Source organism: Genypterus blacodes, unplaced genomic scaffold, assembly GCF_046128005.1.
Source record: "Genypterus blacodes isolate CSIRO-AG114 ecotype Tasmania unplaced genomic scaffold, CSIRO-AGI_Gbla_v1 ptg000063l_1, whole genome shotgun sequence".
Taxonomy (NCBI): Eukaryota; Metazoa; Chordata; class Actinopteri; order Ophidiiformes; family Ophidiidae; genus Genypterus; species Genypterus blacodes.
The window spans coordinates 1,085,523-1,106,268 of NW_027466875.1; the positions used below are offsets into that span (position 1 = coordinate 1,085,523).

Consider the following 20,746-nt stretch of genomic DNA (forward strand, 5'->3'; position numbering starts at 1 on the left):
TTTTTTCTACCACAAAAATTTAAATACACATTACCATGAATCCAACATGGGGCAAATTAGGGAATATTGACAAAATTCTGAAAAAGTTAGGGTTAGGGTCATCGTTTTGTAAAACTACAGAAAACCAGAAAAGCCCATATCTTGGACATAGAAGGAGTGAGAGAGCTTTCAGCCTTCAGGCTGCAATGGTATCATCATTATCGCGCTTCATAGTAACCATAGACCAAATGGGTAATTTCTGTGAAAGGCCCATATCTTGGACAAGGAAAGAGCGCTCATTTGATCATTTGCTGCAAGTTTGGGGCAAATTAAAATTTTGATCAAATTCAGGAAAAATGTCACAGTAGCCATGGACCAAATGGGTCATTTTGTAAAAAGCCCATATTTTTTGAGTGACAGAAATAGCGGAAATAGCTCAGTTGGGAGTGCGTTAGACTGAAGATTTAAACCATAGCCTTACTGAGAACAGACCTTTGTTTTCTGCAGGAATGACCTGTTCCCATCCAGTCCAGTAGGTAGCGGTAATGCGCGTTTAGTCTAGTCTCCCAACCGCTTATAAACTCTAAAGAAGAAGAAGAAGAAGCAGAAAGCCGTGCGGCTGTTTGGATGACGTATTTCGTCTGCGCCAAACAACCAAATAGCAGCGCACTAACCAGCATGAAAACTATAAATATCGCATAATCAAAGCAGTTTCACTTCTGAAGCAGCTCCAGGAGTCTGTAGGAGACATTTGTGTTTTGTTAATTGAGACGACGGGAGGTTGAAGTGCCAAGGTGAGTGTGTAGAGCAGGAAGCGCTGCGTTCAGCCAACGATCTCACTGGCTAACCGGCTAAAGCTAATCCACTGGACTGTACCAACTTCTCTTCTCTTCTCTTCTCTTCTCTTCTCTTCTCTTCTCTTCTCTGTTTATGATCTTATCTGCAGCAGTTGTTTTGACTAGTGTACATGTGTTAATACAAAACAAAAACTATTACATTGCGTTGTCCTTTAACAGACTGAACCAAGACTAATTCTGAAAATGAAAGCTATTTAATCTCAATAAATGATGAATATATAAGTTTTCATATTGTTGGCAAATGAATATTTCCACATGGCAACCTTGTAACAATAAGATCTAAAAATAGAGAAAATAAAGGAATAGTTAAAAAAAAAAGTACTCTTGCTGTTGTTATTTTATCTCTAAATCACCCTTTGTGTGCCTTACCACAGATGTCTTTGGCAGACGAGCTCCTAGCTGATCTTGAGGAGGCCGGAGACGAGGGTGAGGATGGTCTCTATCCAGAGGGAGAGGAAGGGGAGAGTGATGGAGAGGCGGCCCAGGGAAGAACCGGGGGAGGGCTGGAAGACATCCCAGAGGAGATGGAGGTGGACTACAGCAAAGCTGAGAGCGTGGCCTCCATCGCCAAGCTACGCAACAGCAAACAGGTGAGTTTAGAGAGTCTGTTAGAGGTTCGGATATTTGTATATTATGGTCTGTTCATTCCTGCATGACCTCGTTGTGTTTCCACAGTTTTCAGAGATCATCGACAAAATCGCAGTGTATATTGGAAAGCAGCGCAAGAACTCTGAGGGTGAGTGTGAGCTGTTTGTGCAGCATTCCCTCACCTCGGAATCTCCTTACAATCAGGGATGGAAGTAAATGAGTTGTGTTTCCTTTCAGTGTCTGGCCCGGTTGAGTCTGATCCTGAGTACAGACTGATCGTAGCAGCTAATAACCTCACAGTGGAGATCGACAATGAGCTCAGTAAGTTGGCAGCTTTTGCCTGGTAAAACAATAAAAAAAGGGTTTATTTCTGTTCTTCTTGTATCCACTCATGTTATTCCTTCTCTACTTTGGTTTCAGATATCATCCATAAGTTTACCAGGGACAAGTATTCCAAGAGGTTCCCAGAGTTGGAATCCCTGGTTCCGGATTCTCTGGACTACATGCGCACAGTGAAGGTGAGTTGAGACGTGGTATCGGCAGCTTCACCAAAAACCCACTTTGGGGCAAGGCAGCGCCCCCCTGTGGTGAGACTGTAGTGCCTGAGCTGTGTGTCTGTGTGCGTTTTTTTCAATTCAGGAACTGGGAAACAATCTGGACAAATGCAAGAACAATGAGGCTCTGCAGCAGATCCTGACCAACGCCACCATCATGGTGGTCAGCGTCACCGCCTCCACCACACAGGGGTCAGTCTGGAAACACGACTCATGGTGTCTGTGTGGATGTAAACAAATCCAATCAAACGACTCTCTGCTTTAAAGAAGCGCGGGGAGTAAAACGTGACTCTGTTGTGGTTTTTACCTTCCAGTACGATGCTGAGTGAGGATGAGCTGAAGCAGCTGGAGGAGGCGTGTGACATGGCCCTGGAGCTCAACACGTCTAAACACAGGATTTACGACTACGTAGAGTCAAGGATGTCCTTCATCGCCCCCAATCTGTCCATCATCGTCGGAGCGTCAACAGCTGCCAAAATCATGGGTGAGATGCTGGCAGTCTCCCTCGCTCTCTCTCTCTCTGTGTTTGTGACTTGCTCTTCATCCTCACTCTCCTCTCCGGCTGCAGGTATCGCCGGGGGTCTCACCAATCTGTCCAAGATGCCGGCCTGCAACCTGATGCTGCTGGGGGCTCAGAGGAGAACGCTGTCTGGCTTCAGCAGCACCTCCCTGCTGCCGCACACCGGCTTCATCTATCACTGCGATGTCGTGCAGTCGCTCCCTCCTGTCAGTAAAAACAATATTCTACCTTGTATTAGTGTTTTTTCCCCGCCGCAGCTTGTTAAATATGGAGCCTTTGTTGTGTTCAGGACCTCAGGAGGAAAGCGGCTCGTCTGGTGGCTGCAAAATGCACGCTGGCTTCTCGAGTGGACAGCTTCCATGAGAGCTCGGTTGGCAAGGTGACGTACCAGACTGAATCTATGATCAGCTGATTGCCTTGCTAATAAATGTATTGCACAATTTACTTTTGCCTTGATTCAGTTCCGACTGTTCCAGCATGAGCCTTTGTTTCATTTGTTGCAGGTTGGCTATGATCTAAAAGAGGAAATAGAGAGAAAGTTCGACAAATGGCAGGAGCCTCCACCAGTGAAGACGGTCAAACCACTGCCGGCCCCTCTGGATGGACAGAGGAAGAAGAGGGGTGGAAGGAGGTAGAGAAGCTGTTGGCTGGATCAATCTGTTACCAAACTTGCGCACTAGCTCCTTCTAGTAATAATACTCCACAATCTCTGTCCCTGAAGGTATCGTAAGATGAAGGAGCGTCTGGGGCTGACTGAGATCAGGAAACATGCTAACAGGATGACCTTTGCAGAGGTCAGTCAATGTAGAATCTTCTTTCATCGTGTTTGGAGTGTTTTGTTGGAGCTCTTTAGTATTGGAAGGATGGAAGTGTAGTGTCCTGCATAAAATCCAAACAATCAGTTTGAGGATTTTTAGACTGACTTTCTTCTTCATTTCTGCTGCGGTGTTGTAGATTGAAGATGATGCATATCAAGAGGATCTGGGCTTCAGTCTGGGTCAGCTGGGGAAGAGCGGCAGTGGACGGGTCAGGCAGGCGCAGGTCAACGAGGCCACCAAGGCTCGGATCTCCAAATCTCTCCAGGTAAACACTCCTGCTCATTTGACTCCTCCGGTCACTGAGGGTTTCTTCTTCTCAGATGTCTCAACACATCTTGTTTGTATCTTTGCACATCAGAGGACGTTGCAGAAGCAGAGCATGACCTACGGTGGGAAGTCCACAGTCAGAGACCGCTCGTCAGGAACCAGCTCCAGTGTAGCCTTCACTCCTCTTCAGGTAAAATCAATAAACACCCGGTTTGATCGAACAGAGTTTGGACATCACACAGGTTCACTCAACGTTTCTGCTTCTCTCTGTAGGGGCTGGAGATCGTAAATCCACAGGCTGCAGAGAAAAAGGTGGCTGAAGCCAACCAGAAGTACTTCTCTAACATGGCAGAGTTCCTCAAGGTCAAGAAGGAGGCAAAGATGTGACAACCGCCCCAAAACACGCGCACACACACTCAGTAGCTTCTCCATTCTAAACTACACTGCTGATTGCAAACATTGCTATCTGATATATTTTTTAAGATTGTCTGACATTGTGCTTATTGCTGTATTTTGTTCTTACTTGTTTGACTTGAAGGTGGATTTCATTTTAATAAACAACATTCAGACATGACTCGTCTCCTGGTATTGTAAATAGTGGCATGATGAGCTGATCATGAGGCGGTTAGCTGGAGGTTTTCTACAATGAAGTGCATCCAGATTCCACACAGCAATGACATTACACATACTGCTTTGTAATTTCATAAAAGTATTTATTGAAATGTTACAATCCTGTTATAACCCCATTTTATGACATATCTAATGCAGACTTTAAATTGTCTTGAAATTCACATTTGAACAATTTCTGATTTGACCTTCCCTTTCTGAACCCCCCCCCCAAAAAAAATAGAATCTATAAAAGGCAAATCTGTCATAAATTAACCATATTGTCCTTTTACACATCCTGAAGGCCCCTCCCAAAAATCGTGCATTATCATAATTTTACACAAAACAAAATGTTCAACTCTACAGTACAGATCTTACATATTCAGTGTTTCTGAACTCTCTCCCCCTTTTCAAGCTGCCAAGAGGAGCAGAGCTCCGACCTTCACAACACCAGATTATCTGTGCCAGTGTCAATCCAGATATGGCAGCAGATGAACGAACACGGCAAATGAGGCATGTTTTCAGTCCAGAAGTCCAACAGCAGGACTCATCATATCTATGGTTGACTCTACATGTAAACAGCTGCAGTGCACATTCACCGTTTTCTTACTTGAAATATCAGGCGGTAAATTGAATACATTGGATTTAGATTGGGATGAGGTCACATTAAGAAACAAAACGGAAACCTACAAGTGAGAACTCAAACTAAAGTGATCTGTTGTTTCTAATGCCACCAGAACGCTTAGAGAAGAAGGAACAGGCCATTTCTCTTCTGCTAAAGGAGTCTTGGTACATTCACTTTGCCGAGCTTTGCCTTTGCACCGAGGATGACAGTGAGGAAGTGCTCAATGGGTCAAACATCAAAAAGATAAATTCCTCAAACCCTATTTAAGATTTATTTTACAAGTTTATTAATTTCTCACAAACATGAATGTGCCATAGTAATGCATTCTCTTTGACAGGTTAACTTAAAAACATTTTATTTGTAGAGAGGGAGTCAGAGACCAGTTCAATTGCATAGCAATTTAATCCATGTCCAATAAGGACTCTTTCCCTGTCACAGGAAGAGGCCCTGTGGTCACTCTCAATCAGTGTTTAATCGACCAAGACAATATCAATAAAACTATTGATAATCGCTCACTATCTCTAATAGTGACCATATTCAACAGGCATCATAAGGTCTTAAAAGAAGCCATTACTAAATTGTCCACTGTACTTCCCCATTCTAAACAACCAAACAAATGACAGTAAATACAAGATGGGCAATTTACTGAACAATCAAATCCAAGGTTTGTTTTGTGTCAAGTCAAAGGCTTCAAGGCTCATGTTGGGTAGGTGGTACAAAGAATCTTAAAACAGAAAAAAAGACAACAAAACATGAGAAACATGCATGGGGTAGGCTTTCCTAATGCCACATACTGAGTGTGCACACAAACAGGCACAAACGCAGATCTCTAATGATAACCCGCTCAGCCCACGCAGTGCACTGCCTTTGGCCAGGCCCATGGGGCGTGTGTGTCCAAAGCAATACGCTACATGAGGTTTGGGGCTTCATGTGAGATGCAGCCTATACAGACAACAGTCTCCATTATAGGAGAGAGTTTCTACTACACATCACAATCTCTATCCACAGTATGGAGTTCAGTCTCGGAATGTCAACAGCAGCACATTTTTGTCTCTCTCTGTCCTTTGTCCTCTCTCTGTCCGTCACTGCAGGTCTCTGTCTTCGAGGTACCTGTACTCAAAGGTGAACCCCTCCTTCTTCCTCTGGCCCCATTTCTCATAGTCAAAGTAAATGTAAGTGCCCTGCAGGAACAGCATAGTAGAGGGATCATCGTTAATGAGCCTGACTGTCAGTGTGCTCACACGGATGGGCAGATTATATTGTGCTGTGTGATTGGAATTAAAGTGTGTAACTGCACCTGTTCAAATTCATCAGTGATAGTCTTGGGCTCCTCGTGCCTCTGAAACCACATCATGTACTTGGTGTGAAACCTCCACGACTGCTTCTTCAGAGCCTTGGCGGACAGATACTGAGCCTTGGTGCCCTGACAGAGCAAAGCCAGAGAAATGGTTGACTTAGCGAGAGAGAGAGAGAGAGTGGCACATGGAGGGGGAATGAAGGTGGTGTGGGTGTCTTACCTCTAGGTAGTAGAAGATGAAAAAGAGCGTTTCTGTTGACAGTCTCTGGTAAAACTCTATGGAATCAGAGTGGTGTGGTGGTATCTGGTGGTGGAAGGGCAACGTGGGACATGGGTTCCTCATCAGGTATTGCCTTTGAGACGGGAAGACAAGCAATTACAAATCCACAGATCAAGCCTCACATCAACATCACAGATAAGAATACATTGATAACTGATCTTTATCAGGGTGAGTTTTTTCAATCATGTTGTCCCATTCTGTCATAGTTACTGTGTGGTCATCGGCAGAAAAATAAATGTTATTAGCTGTGACAGATCTTCACCTGATCCTCTCTGAGTCAGACGGGTGCGGCATGTGCGTCCACGCAGACTCCTGCATGGCCTGCTGGTACAGCTGGTCTTTGGGGAGAGGCGTGGGGCCCAGCGGACACACCCCGAGCGAGGGGGGAATGCTGACTTCTGACACGGATGGCTGGGGGGCAGCTGGAGTGCCAGGGGCTGCAGACGAGCCAGAGAAGATATCTACAGGAAGGGAAGAAGGCATGGGGTCAGGAATATGCTCTAGAATGAGGCAGTGCAGCAGAAAAAGGACACGTTTCCGCCTTTGGCTCTCAATATTTGGCTGTTTCAAGTTCCTGCTCCTGATGGTTTGCCCTCAATGCAGAAACCAGACCCACACCTGCCTACCTGAGCTCCCTCACTGAGGTCTATGCTCCCACTTGGTCACTATAATTTGTGTTAACATGAGGTAATGGTTACCTGACCTTTGCTACTCAACCTCTAGGCTCTAAGTCTCAAACTAATGTATTTTCTTCTGTGATGCATTGAAGGTAGTCGCTCTACTCCTTTACATCGGCCAAACTACTTTCAGTCTTTACTTAAAGGCCTAGAGGCCATTTCCCGTTAATCAAAATGAGTGAGTGCAGTCATTTGTTGACAATTGGTTGAAATCTGGGCTGCCTAGTCTGAAGTACACAGTCAGTGTAGTATTGACAGGACAGGACAGGACAGGTAGACCCTTCTGACCTCTGTCTGTAAGGTGCAGGCTGGGAATCTCTCCATCCAGACCTGATCCCAGCGCCGCCCTCTCAGCCATGGCCTTCAGAGAGCTCAGAGGCTCAGGAGCCTAAGCAACAACAACAGGAGAGAACACCAGGTCAGTGTGAAGAGTTATATTAAGATCAAAGCATTTAAGAGCGTCGCCGCAACGCAAAGGAACAGTGAGCAAACACCAGAGCACCCAGAGAGCAGCACCATGTCACAGGAAGGGACTGAAGTGAAAGCAGCTTCTTTGTGTGATGAGTTAGACGCATACAATGTTTACAGGTCTTACAAGGTGACGAATCATAATGTGGTCATGTTAATTCATGTGGTTTGCTGCGGAAAATGCTTGGTGTTGATCTTTTTCCACGAGGCCAAACTAACTCACTGAACAGGTGAAAGCTTTCAGCCGTACCCTCACATCTCTCATTCTTGAGCAGCTGTCGTCTCTGCAGCAGACTGAAGACATTTACTGCTACAGCCTAGAGTTTGTGAGACGATGGAAATCTAGGTAGTTAACTTTGACTCGAGCAAACCGTCACAGACTTTCCTCATCACCTTCAGTGAGAACTTTCACGCTGCTGCCTCCCTTTCCCCTGAAGGCTGAGTAGAGCAAACACAGGAGGAGGGTAGATGCCAGCTCTCGCTCATTCTCCTGACCCCTGACCTTTGTTAACAGTTACTGTGAAAGCCAGTCTGATATGAAACTGCTGGCTGACATGGGTGAAGGGAAGCTCATCATAATAAAGTAACCCAGCCTCTCCTGAGCCTCCTTCCTCTCCTGACACACCCCTTAGAAGCATCCTTTGGCGGTTTTCTACCTTTCCTTGCTGACCCCTCCTCCATCATCCTCTCTGATATTTCCCCCTCTTCACTTGAGCCCTATCCATTACCCCTAATGCCTATAGCTATACATGAAGTAGCGTTAACATGAAGTAGTTGTTACCTGACCTTTGTGGAGTTTTGTTTGCTTGAGTCAGTCTCTGGCGCTTTGCATTGTGGCTTGCCGACAGTGACGGTTGCTCTTTCTTCAGCATGATGCAAATGGTTTATCTTTGGAAAGGAATGGGGCTCATATTTCTCTTCAGAGATGTTCTCCTATGTGTTCCTAAAGCAGTGTGTGTGTGCGTGTGTGTGTCAACTCATGATCATCATTCATGATTCTAAAAGTAGGGCGTCAACTTTGACATCGTTCATGATGTCATTTGCAACTGACATCATTCATGCTTCTCCAAAGTACTGTCTGTCTGTCTGTCTGTCTGTGTGTGTGTGTGTCAACTGTAACATCAACTTTGTCATTAGTAACTGTGACACCATACACAATTCTCAAAGTAGTGTGTGTGTGTCCTGTGACATCGTTCATAGTTCCATTACTTTCTCGTTTTAATTCAACTGCTCTTTGAATTCAAACTGTTCCTTTTATCTCCTGAACAACGGAACAGTTTAATGGTGCACCTGGTATTGACGTACACACACACACACACACACACTTTTAGATGAATGCCTTGTTCCCATCATTGCATCACTCACCTTGAGGCCCTCGGAGGCCTGTGTGTAGGAGTGGGGCCCGTTGAGGAGACTCCCTCCTCCAGGTGTGCTGTCTGAGAATGAGGGGGACGGAGAGCTGGGGGGCAGCGTGATGGAGCTGATTAAACTTGGACCATTGTCCATCCTGTGCAGGTGGAGTGGGACAAACACGGAGTTACACAATGAAATGAGACGGCACATAAAGACGGACGCCTGATGTACAGACACACTCACTGCTGACTGGTTGAGGAGCTGAGAGATGAGGGCTGGCTGCTCTGTGACTGGCTGGGTGTGCTTAGGGCTGATTCAGTGGAGCTCTCTGCCACCACAGCACTGTAACCTAGAGGTGGAAAACCTTTGATTTAAACATAAACACATTATTAAATACATCTTTGTTACAAAACCAAAAAATGATCACACATCTCAAATGATCACTTAAGTCCAAGCATGTGTACGTACTTATGCTTCCATTTTGTTTCAGTCCACTTGGCGGTCTGGCAGGAGAAGCGTTCAGCCCGACTCCTCCGACCACTCCCACGTTCCCTCCGTTGCCTCCGATCATGCCCGCGACTCCTCCTGGGGCGGCGCTGACAGAACTGGGGACTGCCTGAGAGGCTCCGGGGGCTACGTTCTGCCCCGGGACCAGACCCAGGATACTCGCGCTCAGAGAGCTGTGGGCGGGGCTAGAACCTAGCAAACCCAGCCCGGTCCCCGCCCCATTGGTGGTGACTCCACTGGAGCCAGAGGTGGGGATGGAAGTGCTACTCTCCACCGTAACGCTCGACTGGGTGGTGCTGCTCAAACCCAAACCCCCCGATGCTGCTGCCTGAGCGTAAGGGGTCGGAGTGGACCCTGATATAAGCCCCGCCATTGCGTTTAAAGAGCTGGGGTGGCCACCCAGGCCTAAACCAGACGTTTGGTTGGCACTGCTGGTCCCTGTTAAGCCAATTTTGTTCAATCCCAACCCCAACCCAAGTCCTAAACTGGATGCTGGGGAGGAGCCGGGCGAGGGCTGCGGCTGGGAGTTGGGAGGCGATGAAATGGGTGTGCTTGGTGTGGGGACAGAAGAAGCAGTGGAGGCTGGGAGGAGGGGATTGCTGGGTGGGCTCGGGGTGTTGTTTGAGGGGGCGGGAGGCTTGGACTGAGGTGGCGGCTGCAGCTTCAGTGGTTGGTTGGCGGGTTGAGGTTGTTGCTGTTGTTGCTGTGGAGGTTGGTGTTGATGTTGCTGCACTGCGCTGCTGAAGCTCCCTATAAGACTGCTGCTGATGGGAACAGCAGGAATGCCGCCGACAACACTCGCCATGGATACAAGGGAGGAGGATGAGGATGACCCGGAGGTGGTCGAGGAAGAGAAGGAAGAGAGCAAGGACGGGGTGCCGTTCTTCACAGGTGACTGGAAATGATAAAGCATCAGAAAAATGGGTTTCAGACCAACATGTCAACAAAGTCTCTAAGGAAATATGTTTAATGACATCGACCTATGACAATTTATCAGCAGCCTCCAACCATGGTCCCACAGAGACAAAGCCTGTTGGCCAAAGCCCTTGAGCCAGTGTGTCTCTCCAGGACCAAGGCTGAAGAGCACGACGCTCACACTGCTCAAACTGTTCCTCCACCAACACAGCACAGATGAGAGCCTCTCACCTGACTCACTTCACTGTCTGTCGATCGTCCCCTTTTCTTATCGTCCTCCGAGTTCTCCTACAGGAGGAGAAACCTTGATGTGACAATCCTCTTTTTAAATGTTGATTCAGCAAACTCCCCAGTGGATCATGACACAATAGGACTTGTAGAAAGGTGAAGTAAACACAGTTTGTATGCAGAATCCCTTTACCGTCATGACCCGAAACGTGTTTAACAAGAGCAAGGAACAACAGCAGGTAATAGGAAGAGCTTACAGCAGTGCAGGTGGCGGGGGATGGGGGGACAGGCGAAGAAGAGGTGGTGGAAGTGGGAGTGCTGCTCGAGTGGAGATACATCTCGTCTTCAATATTGCCCTGACCTGATGGTGACGTCGCCACTAAAGCTGCAGTTTAAAGAAAGAGACGCGTCAGGTTCAGACCTTACATTGATTCTGGATTCAAAAGTTGCAACCAAACACCGGCGTCTCACTGAATGAGATCACTGATAGTCCCGCAGGATGTCATGTGCTACTCACGTATGTCTTCCAAGTCCAAGTCATCGTACAGGAACTCGTTCTCCTCGAAGTCTGGGTCTTGGGAGGAGTCGATGTAGTACTCCACGTCATCCTTTATCTTCTGGATGGAGTCCACTGGCACAGAGTCGTTGTCCAGCATTCGCAAAATGGTTTCCAACATGCGAATGTGGAATCGATGCCTCTCGATCAACCGCTTCAGCTCATCAATCCGATCCTGCTTCTACATAGAAGACAAAAATATGGTTAAAGAGAATGTGGAGGAAAAACCTTAAGCACAATTTCACAACAGTGGAATCGTTTTGTAAGGTGGAAAAAGAAGGGACTTGCGTCTTTGTCTCCCTTTTTCTTTCTCGTCTGAACCGAGAGAGACTCCACCTCGCTTTCAAACTGGTCCACCTGCATATTTAGAGTGTCTATCGTGTTCTGCGAGAAGAAGAAGAGAGAAAATAAGCTCAGGGGTGAAGAGATGCCGGCTTAAGTCATTTGCATTTTGACAACTGGACACAAGCAATGGGTGTGTGAACGCATTGTCCTTCTGACCGTTAACCACTGTCCTGTTTCCTCCTTCTCTCTCTGAGCAGGATCCACCTTCTGGGCCAGACCCAAGCCTTCTTTAGAGTACGCCTTTGTTTTTGTTTCTCGCTCCACCACCTTGAAACGCTCCATTTGCTACGGGAGGAAAAAAACATTGCACCAAATTTGGTTAGGTAAGCATTTAGACAATATGATCCTAAATCATTTCTGTTATTCTGAAGCTGAGGGGGAAAGCAACTGATGAGGTCGTACCGTCTCGATAAGTTTGCGATTCTCGACTAGCTGCCTTTTGTCTTTGATCTCGTTTGAGGCCACCCATGTCTTTATCTGGTCTCTCAGTCGCTGGGGAGAGCACACACACAATTGTAGATGAATTTGCTTCATATACGCACAGATAACAGACACACAAATATACACATGTTGCTCAACTTACTTGTAGTTTTTTAATCTCTTTTTTGAGGTCTGCCTCGTATTTTTCCTTCTGGTTTGCGTTGGCTGCATTGTGGAGCTGAGATGGAAGCGGACAAACGACGTGTTAAATTTTATAAATCCAACATTTAAATGGCTTAAGAGAGAGAATCTAGGTTCCTGAGGCGTCTCACCTTTTGCCAGATGTCTTCAAACTGTTCTACACCTTCAGCTACTTTTTTCAAACATCTGTCGATCTCACCTGTGGAGATGAAACAAAGAGGCTTCTTGAACATCACCGCGTTTAAAAGCGTTACGCAGATAAATTTGTTGGCACTTCACAGCACCGTGACACCAGGTGATAGTCTGATTTACTGGGCAAACAAACAAACACACACGCCACGTATAGTTTAGTGCCTCCACAAAGAGTCTTACCTTGAAGTTTTCTCTTGTCAGCCATGGCTCTGACTACGACAATGTCCACATTCCGTCTGTCACAAAGTCGGCTAGGGAGAGAAGACAACACGGTGGTGAATGCACGGAGCAGAGAAACGTGCATCCTCCATCAGGGACTCTGCCTGAGCCTGTCGGTGCTGAATTGCAGCTCATGCTAACTCACCAGCTCACTTCAGCTAAAATTCAAATTTACAACACGCGTTACACCTGCACGCGGGGCTGATGGATGCTTGATAACTTAACGTCTCGTTCCCCTAGGTGTTACTGCTCTTAGTAACGTGTAACAATGCCGATTGACATGGTTGTCAGCTAAAATTAGCGACCTAGCGAGCTAACGTTTACACTAGACAACTGCTTAGCTCGACCACCTCGCTCGCTAACTGGCCCATTTCAAAGCATTCACCACATTATCACGCTGGTGGTTGGAATTCGTGTTCATGCATCATTAATTATGGCCACAACATTGTTTTATATGGTGTTTGTTGCGTTGTGAAAGGTCAAACATATCAGAATCCGCTCCTATTTTACCCCCTACTCGCTAATGTTGCTAACTGTTTAGCTAGCTAATACATAAAATGCTAGTTAGCATCTTAGCTAGCCAAATTTAGGAAAAAGGGAAACTGGGTCAACCCAAACATCTAGATTCATACTTATTTACGACATTTACCTAAGGTCTGGGCTTTCGTTTGTCTTTTTTCAATCACAGCCAAAACTAATTCCAGAAAGTCTTCTTTACTTCCAATTTGTGTTTTCTTTTCGACAAGCTCGCTGTAATGTAGCTGAAGATGGACGGTAGCTAAAAATCCCACCTCCGAAATTGGGACCCGCCCTAAACCTAATCTACGAGCTATGATTGGTCAGATCTGACGTCTGTCATTTGAAAAACATGCGCTGGATTGACGTGCTGCTATTGGCCCAGCAATGAGTTAAAATACAAACACACACACACAATAAAGCGAAATCTCGATACACACGTTCACATCTGGCTGGTTTTTAGTCCTTTTAATATCAACAATGCTTTCTTAACTAAATTAATAGTAATGTAAATTAATTCACTCATTTATTCAAGCTATTAAATGAAAATACTTGGATGGAAATGTACAGCTTGTCATTACTGTCTAGATGTGATTAAGAACCCTTCTGTATCACCAAAACAAAACATTTATGTGTACATTTGTCTGTGTCTGTGTGAGTCTGTATTTGTTTGTACTTAAGTCCCTGCATATAAATGGTGTCTGAGGACTTGGACGTTAAGACAGACTGCTTCTTTTCATTTGGCAGTCTGGGAAATGTCAATAACGTAATGGTTTGCAGTAAATAAAGGGACTCTGTTTCTGGCAAGGAGCTGTCCTGTCTGCATTTACTGGCAGTCATCGCTTCTGGAGGACACAATGCTATTTGCGTCCCCAGTTGAACCCATGGTACACTGTAGAATCATGATAAAACAGTGCCAGACAGTTTTCCATCAGTTTAAATTGTTGTTGCAGATATAAACACAAATAACAGTAGGATGTTTGTTGTTTTTGGTTTTGGTCTACATCCGTGCCCATATCCACTTCCTTTCATTTGTCATTTCTAATCATTTTTAAAAGTGAAGTATTCAATAATATAGTCTAGGTACAAAGTTCTGGAGATAACACTGTCGCACTGAAATGGATCATTTCTCAAAAAACATTAAACAACAATATCCAGCAGTTTATAATGCAAGATTTACAAAAAAAAATGTGTAACCTTAATGTAAATGCAACCAGGTTGCTAAATTGTCACCAAACAAGTTTCCCCATGACAACTGTCACTGCCACTAGTCATAAAAATATCAACATAGCAAACAATACGGATATACAACATAAGATTAAAAAAATAAATTCATGTAATTTTACCTTCTTTGAAAGACACCTTTTTACAATAGTCAAATACATTTTTTGCTAAACAACTCAAGTGTACACAGTGTTATATGTTATGACAGCAAGGCAGTACAGGTCAGTGAGATAGAGAGGTCGGGCTGGGCAACTCTCCAAACTGTGACTCTGCCAACACCGACACATCTGCTTCACTCTGTGGAAACAAACAACAAGGAGACATTCAAGTGATTGAGAAAACCAATCGTTCCACACAATGGGGATGTCTAAAAAATGCACAATAAGATCTACATGTATTTCAACATATCCACCCATTTAGAAATTCAAACAACATGCTCTTTCCACACACACACACACACACACACACACACACACACACACACACACACACACACACACACACACACACACACACACACACACACACACACACACACACACACACACACACACACACACACACACACACACACACACACACACACGTTTTCACCTACCTGTTGGTCTTTATCCTTGTCCTGTCTAGGAATTCGATGCCTTCTCTTCTTTGGCCCAACCCCATGGTGCAGAGCAGGAGATGTGATGGAGGCAGACACACCATTGAGTCGTTCATCCTCCACACCAGCAGCAGAATCTATGTGTGCTCCCGGCTCATCCTAAGACAGTAAGTGTTATTTTAATGACCATCCTTGAATCACAAGAGAGAGGAGAACAAGGCTCCATGGTGAACCTGTGCCTAAATGAAGTCTGAGAGACACCTTAAATAACTCATATTATGTAAAAGCTGCTAAGTGCATCACTGACACTTTTTAAGGGATTGTATGAGTTGCAGGGTCTGTTTACATACAGAGTTAAATTTACTGATTCATCGACAAGCATGTGTAGATTTCATTGATGCCAAAGCTGAGCTGCACCTCTCTTATGAAGCTTCTTATACCCTTACACACATATATCTGTCTAGTTCTTACCTCTAGTAGTATAGTGAGCTGGGAGTTTCTGTAGTCGTCCCCATAAGTATCAAGAGTCTGCATGAGGAACCTGGGAGGGTTAAAAAGAGAATCAGAGTCATATAAGATGGGTCAAGCACAGGTTTCACAAATGATATAGTATTAGAACAGGAGTGGTTTAGTACCGTCTCTCTTTCTTCAAGCGTCGTGTTAATCTTTGTACCTGGTGAAGGCGACCAAGGATCTTCTGATTGACCTAAACACAACAGGCATGTAAATGATTACAGGTTACCGATATGTTTAATTTAAAAAGACCCTTTACCCCTTTAAAAATGTACAAACACACACACACACCTGCTCTATTTCTTTACATCTCCTGCTCAAAGACAGATATTTTCTCTTTTCTAGAGCTTTCCTCTCTTCGTCCTCTTGCGTTCTGCTCTCCAGCAGCTCACTGCCTCCTGGGCCCAACTCCACCTGTGAGAAAAATACACTCAGCACTCAGCAGCAGCAACACATTATAGGCTCCAATTGCCTGTTTAGTCGTTTTTGGTGAGTTTTTCCTCACTGTGTTTCAAATGGAGCATTTGTTAAGTAAATTTCTCATCTGAGGGAAAGACTTATTGTGCAAAAGCTGAGAGAGGACGTGCAACATCCTTATGCTTGATGATAGTTTTAAAATAGATTTCTGGAGAACAAAACATTGCTTTATTAAGATAACAGAACATTTTACTTGCTATCCCGAGCAAGGGATTAGATCTTAGAGGATTCACAAACATTTCGGATATCTGTAGCAATGCATACTGCATACAACTATGTCAGCCAGTGTCAGGCCTTGATTAAACACATTTGGGACTTTCTATAGTCCTGCTCTTCAGACACTGCTAAAGGATGTTCCTTTCAATTAAAACCAATTTTTCAATGGTTATTTCTATCTGTAACTTTTGGATGACAACTATTCCCATTACCTCCCCTGGTCCCAGCTCCACTCCACCTGGCTCCAGCTCAGCCTCCAGGATGTGCCCTCCAAACAGAGGAGGCAGGGCCAGATCAGAGAAATCCTCCATCATCTGGAAGCCAAGAGAACAGACTGCTACTACAACAACAAACCCAATCAAATTAAGCAATTCTCATTCTGCAGCTGTCTGATTGTAAAGACACATGGTTTGAGTATTGGGTGCATGAGATTAACTCCATTATAAACATTATTAAGTAATATAATTTGAGGTCCTGGGCTGTTGGACAATTGGAGCTTTCCAGCGTGAAAACGTGTGATGGGCATTTTGCACCTTTGATATCATTCAGATGGAAGATACAGATCGAGTTTTTCACTGAACAGTTTATCAATAACACAAATAATGGTCAAACGAAAGCCAATGTTTACCGTTATGACTATACCATACTGGATAAGAAGCCATTTACTTACATTTATTGCGTTTCACTTGCAGAAACAGCGACGTGTTCTTGGCCCGGCGGGTTAAAGTTACATAAGCTAACAGTTTTTAATAAAAAACACGCACACTATTCTCCGCAGCCTGTTTCAGTGGACTCAAACCTGTTTCAGTCTTCGTGACGGTCGCAGAAATTATACGTCACTTTCAAAAAAAACAAAAACAAAAAAAAAAAACACTACATCTCCCATGAGCACTCTATTCGTTGAAACTACAGGAGACAACATGGCGAGTATGTCTGTGGTTTTTCATCTTCTTGGCGTCTAATCGGTGGCGTTAGCAGTGTTGTGATTATCAAACGGTCTAACTGTATGGCTACATTATTATAAATCATGTTGCAAAGAATTTAGATGCAGTTTAACGAGATATTTATTTGAAAGCATATTAAATATGTGACCTTGAATGCGCTGCTAACGCTGGCTAACGTGACTTAGCTAACAAGTGCAGCAGTCAGCTGTGAAGTTACATGTTATTATTGTCCTATTTTAATAAATGACTCCTGGCTCATAGCTTTTACTAACTAGTAGAAGTCAGTGTATAAACCACAAACTCGTTTCGGTTCTCGAATACATTTTCTTCTTTTCAAAAAGGAGAAACAGCGTTATCGCGTGACTTGTGAACCACAAAAAAAGTTTTTTATTGACAGAAAGGAATTTGCTTCGGAACGGGAGTTTTTGAAATATGAATTTAATAATATGTTATTTATTAATATAATTCCAAGGCACATACAACTCCTATTGTAAGTATAATTGTGAAAAGTGACCTTTGACCCTGTCTGTCTCTAGGAGCTGTAGCCTATCTGATGAATGCCTGGAATAAACAGCCTGTTATAGTGGCCGCCTGTGTTGTGGGCCTCGCAGGTCAGACATCAGTTTGAATATGAAGTCATATCTGTTGCACATTGTTTGTGGTATTGCAGACCATAAGCCAGACCTTCAGTGTGGCTGTCATGTCAGCGGACGTTCTGCTTTCTCTGCTAAGTCAAATGGCTAAAAGGATATGAAAGATAAACTTGTACATTGGCTTTGCAGTTTTAAATCAAGAGGAATGTCGTCTTTTCTTAGGTGCTATTATTCCGTTCATTAGTCCCATGACGAAGTATTCAGGAATGATAAATGCAGCTACGCCATACGTCTACCCAGGTAAACACTGTGCTCACGTCACAGCAGATTGTGTTTGTTTGTTTTATATGCACACCCTGTCCTAAAGCACTGGTATTCCTAACATATAATTCAATACCTGTTACTGTCTGTCCTTTTTTTCCTGGTGCAGTTCCTCTGCGAGATGATGGAAACCTGCCCGATGTCCCTGCTCATCCATCTGAAGCAAAAGGACAAAACCTGGAGTGGCTAAAGAAGCTATAAATGTACATTCATCAAAACTGTAACTGCTGTCCCCGTTCTTCTGTCTAATTGCTAAACAAAATGTCCCACAATAAAGATTGTCTATTTAATACCACTTTTGGGGTTTAGATTCATTTATTACATTTGAATGTAATAAACACAATCACCATCAGTATCCTGTGTTTTTGATGTATGAAATGACAAAGCTACGGTGCAACGCTCTCTTATGTGTTTGAGGTTGCAAACTGTTGGTAGAAAATCTAAAAAAATCTAATTGAAATGGACAAGTGTTAATCTAAGCACATAGTGTTACTTTAAGAAATAGTTTCACTGGTTCTCTTAAATTCTCTGATTGTTTAAATGGGTTAAGTGGCACAAAACCACAGTTTAAATATAAGACAATTTGAAACTACACCACTTTATCTCTCTTTGTGTTGTGTCCTCCAGTTGTCTGTTATTCATCACAAGCAGTACAAACTACTACCATGCACACAATTCATATAACCTTTATTTCAAAACATGTAAATATTCAGTATTCCAGGTAAGGAAAAGTCTTCCTCAGCAGTATTCATTGTGATTTCTGCAGTCACAAGGATTTCACATTGATGCAGTTCAGCAGACAGCCAGGTTACATTGCTGTGTGTCGACAGAACCAAGAAATGGTTCAGAAATGTGTGTGTGCAGTGTGGAAACAGTATTTCACTTTGGTAGAAGTTTTGAACACAGGAGCAGCTGCTTGTGTACGTACAGCGCGTCACTTGAACCTAACAGTGGATGGAGGGATGAGACGCACGCCGTACTGTCCACACTCAAATATTATTACAATGCACATTATCCATATTTGCATATTTTGCACGATTTTTGCAGTAGTCTACTTAACACAGACTGTGGTTGAAATCCTTAATTCTTAAATTGTACAACCATCACAGCCATTTATAACATTTATAAAATTCTTTTACAGAGTTTTCAAGAGTATAGATCTGCCAGCAGTAATTTGTATTTGTACCATTCAGTTCTACAAAAGTAGATTTTGTAAGTTTCTAACATGTAGGATGATGAAGTGACTACAGTTTAAAAAAAAAGTTTCAAGTTGCAGAACAACAATCTGACCGACGCAGTTGACGGATTCCTGATTTTCATTTTCCTTCAGTTGGAGGTTTAACACTTCTGAAGCTGCAGATGCATATTTACATGCTGCAAAGTCAAAATGTTCTACCAAAGTGAAAAAGTAAAGAGTCAAATAAAACTCATACACTTACATTGGTTATTAAGCACAAGTACACATAAGGTCTCTAATTTTGCTGTAAACGTTTGTTAATGTTGCCATACTCACAGTAATACTTGTGCTGTTAAAATGATTTCCTACAAACCTTATGGGTGACCTCTTTCTTACATGGTGCTAAGACATCGTGTGAGCGTCACAATCACAGCATAAACATGACGTGATGTTATATCAAGCACCTCAGATACACAAAAGCTTCATATTTAAATTGCAGTTTGCTAAAGATAACTACACAGGCACAGTTATAGGTATTAGTTTAGACGTCTCTAGTTTACCCCAAACACTTGCTTCAACGTTGGCCAACTTCCTGAATGCTTTCTTCCTCACTTTCAAAGGTTCATTTCCACATTAAATCTCAATCTTACCACCTGTCCTGGCTTTCAGGTCTCTTAAAGATTCTTCCCAGTCTGATTGGTGAACATGCAACTACAATTCACTGGCCTAGAATCTCACCCAGCTTTTAATTTGGGATCGAAAAGGAATCAAGAAGACATCAAATCCAGAGACAAAGTGTTGAGATCTCTCATTCTTAAAACGTTGAACCCACAACCACATGCTACTTTCTAATAGAACATCTTTCAGTAAAAGTACCGTCCAAACTCTCATCTAAAGACTCCAAACTGCAGAGTTTTGCCTCTTTGAAGCTCAACAGCTTCTCTTGTTTTTTTCTGGGAGTTGCTCCATATTAAATAAAAAATAAAATCAGTCTCATTTACAGTGTCTATACTAGGTCCATTATATTTTGAGCAGAGTAGTTAAAAGGCTCAACAAATCCAAAGTAATCTACATTCAAAACAGGGGAGGAAATCCTTTCAAACACACTTCAAGGCACAAATATTAACATCCTAACATCTCAGCCAGTAGGTTTACTATGTGGTTAGCTGCATCTTACACCAAGCATAATATAATTTGTAGACCTTTATCAACACTGACCTCAGTTTCTAGCCTTTAAATAGCATTTCTGCCCACTTATGTGAGTATATACAGGCAAAAATGTAGCATATAGGAGTGGTTTTGCCTGTTGGGGGCTGAAATGTGCTGTAATAGGGAAGCCTAAGCAACACCAATAACAGCGAGCTCAGTTCATTACAATATGCAGTGTTCTCTCTGAACCAAACAACCACTTTTAAAATAAAATACATAATTTTCTTTCAATGAAACCAAGTTAATCCAACAATCTGATAGCAAATCATAGTATAGTATCACTTTAAGAGTAGGAGCCTGTCCTCGTCACCACACTTCATCACTCTGAAGGTGAAATTACATCACAAGTACATAAAGCTGCTTTTAGGAGCCCGTCCCTAAATGAGCTAAGATCAAATCTAATCTCCTTAGTATTCGCACAAAAACAAAAAAAAGGCTACAGTAAAGGTTATGTCAAGGAAGAAATTAGGCTGTAAGACAAAAAGA

The 20,746-nt window shown here is 43.5% G+C and overlaps 4 protein-coding genes across 6 annotated transcripts; 2 read left to right on the forward strand and 2 right to left on the reverse strand.

Moving 5' to 3' along the window:
• Positions 1-582: 582 nt before the first annotated feature.
• Positions 583-4,157, forward strand: prpf31 (PRP31 pre-mRNA processing factor 31 homolog (yeast)). Its single transcript, XM_076154856.1, has 14 exons — positions 583-773; positions 1,211-1,426; positions 1,512-1,572; positions 1,662-1,745; positions 1,845-1,942; positions 2,064-2,170; positions 2,293-2,462; positions 2,547-2,704; positions 2,788-2,877; positions 3,002-3,129; positions 3,220-3,292; positions 3,453-3,581; positions 3,675-3,773; positions 3,857-4,157. Exons 2-14 carry the CDS (start codon positions 1,211-1,213, stop codon positions 3,968-3,970), a joined length of 1,527 nt encoding a protein of 508 aa, XP_076010971.1. The 5' UTR covers positions 583-773; the 3' UTR covers positions 3,971-4,157.
• Positions 4,158-5,197: 1,040 nt separating this feature from the next.
• On the reverse strand, positions 5,198-13,276 carry cnot3a (CCR4-NOT transcription complex, subunit 3a). 3 transcript variants are annotated; one of them, XM_076154719.1, is made up of 18 exons: positions 13,122-13,276; positions 12,434-12,504; positions 12,193-12,260; positions 12,024-12,098; positions 11,843-11,932; positions 11,597-11,725; positions 11,384-11,479; positions 11,057-11,270; positions 10,797-10,924; positions 10,543-10,599; positions 9,358-10,291; positions 9,133-9,253; positions 8,902-9,043; positions 7,357-7,456; positions 6,654-6,852; positions 6,332-6,464; positions 6,112-6,237; positions 5,198-5,995 (listed from the first exon to the last, which is right to left on the reverse strand). In XM_076154719.1, exons 2-18 carry the CDS (start codon positions 12,456-12,458, stop codon positions 5,897-5,899), a joined length of 2,736 nt encoding a protein of 911 aa, XP_076010834.1. In that variant the 5' UTR covers positions 12,459-12,504; positions 13,122-13,276; the 3' UTR covers positions 5,198-5,896. The 3 variants fall into 3 exon arrangements, with proteins under 3 accessions (XP_076010834.1, XP_076010835.1, XP_076010833.1); XM_076154720.1 differs by having other exon boundaries at positions 9,133-9,238; positions 11,057-11,276; XM_076154718.1 differs by having other exon boundaries at positions 11,057-11,276.
• Positions 13,277-13,441: 165 nt separating this feature from the next.
• Positions 13,442-16,843, reverse strand: tfpt (TCF3 (E2A) fusion partner). The gene is made up of 7 exons (XM_076154578.1): positions 16,687-16,843; positions 16,229-16,330; positions 15,615-15,737; positions 15,446-15,516; positions 15,282-15,351; positions 14,811-14,969; positions 13,442-14,509 (listed from the first exon to the last, which is right to left on the reverse strand). The coding sequence occupies exons 2-7, from the start codon at positions 16,328-16,330 to the stop codon at positions 14,435-14,437; spliced, it is 600 nt and encodes a 199-aa protein (XP_076010693.1). The 5' UTR covers positions 16,687-16,843; the 3' UTR covers positions 13,442-14,434.
• Positions 16,844-16,900: 57 nt separating this feature from the next.
• ndufa3 (NADH:ubiquinone oxidoreductase subunit A3) lies at positions 16,901-18,169 on the forward strand. The gene is made up of 4 exons (XM_076154732.1): positions 16,901-16,943; positions 17,497-17,571; positions 17,776-17,853; positions 17,984-18,169. Exons 1-4 carry the CDS (start codon positions 16,901-16,903, stop codon positions 18,073-18,075), a joined length of 288 nt encoding a protein of 95 aa, XP_076010847.1. The 3' UTR covers positions 18,076-18,169.
• The last annotated feature ends 2,577 nt before the right edge of the window (positions 18,170-20,746 follow it).

Excerpts from the sequence above, each read along its gene's own strand:
- ndufa3 (XM_076154732.1), top strand. The coding sequence starts at position 16,901 with ATGAGCACTCTATTCGTTGAAACTACAGGAGACAACATGGCGA. Across the intron at positions 16,944-17,496 it reads TACAGGAGACAACATGGCGA|GAGCTGTAGCCTATCTGATG; the intron begins GTATGTCTGTGG and ends GTCTGTCTCTAG. Across the intron at positions 17,572-17,775 it reads CTGTGTTGTGGGCCTCGCAG|GTGCTATTATTCCGTTCATT; the intron begins GTCAGACATCAG and ends GTCTTTTCTTAG.
- cnot3a (XM_076154718.1), bottom strand. The coding sequence starts at position 12,458 with ATGGCTGACAAGAGAAAACTTCAAG. Across the intron at positions 11,933-12,023 it reads AAGAGATTAAAAAACTACAA|CGACTGAGAGACCAGATAAA; the intron begins GTAAGTTGAGCA and ends TGCTCTCCCCAG. Across the intron at positions 10,925-11,056 it reads CTTGGACTTGGAAGACATAC|CTTTAGTGGCGACGTCACCA; the intron begins GTGAGTAGCACA and ends TTTAAACTGCAG.
- prpf31 (XM_076154856.1), top strand. The coding sequence starts at position 1,211 with ATGTCTTTGGCAGACGAGCTCCTAGCTGATCTTGAGGAGGCCGGAGAC. Across the intron at positions 1,943-2,063 it reads ACTACATGCGCACAGTGAAG|GAACTGGGAAACAATCTGGA; the intron begins GTGAGTTGAGAC and ends TTTTCAATTCAG. Across the intron at positions 3,130-3,219 it reads AAGAAGAGGGGTGGAAGGAG|GTATCGTAAGATGAAGGAGC; the intron begins GTAGAGAAGCTG and ends CTGTCCCTGAAG.
- tfpt (XM_076154578.1), bottom strand. The coding sequence starts at position 16,330 with ATGATGGAGGATTTCTCTGATCTGGCCCTGCCTCCTCTGTTTGGAGGG. Across the intron at positions 15,738-16,228 it reads TGGAGCTGGGACCAGGGGAG|GTGGAGTTGGGCCCAGGAGG; the intron begins GTAATGGGAATA and ends TTTTTCTCACAG. Across the intron at positions 14,970-15,281 it reads AGCTCACTATACTACTAGAG|GATGAGCCGGGAGCACACAT; the intron begins GTAAGAACTAGA and ends TTACTGTCTTAG.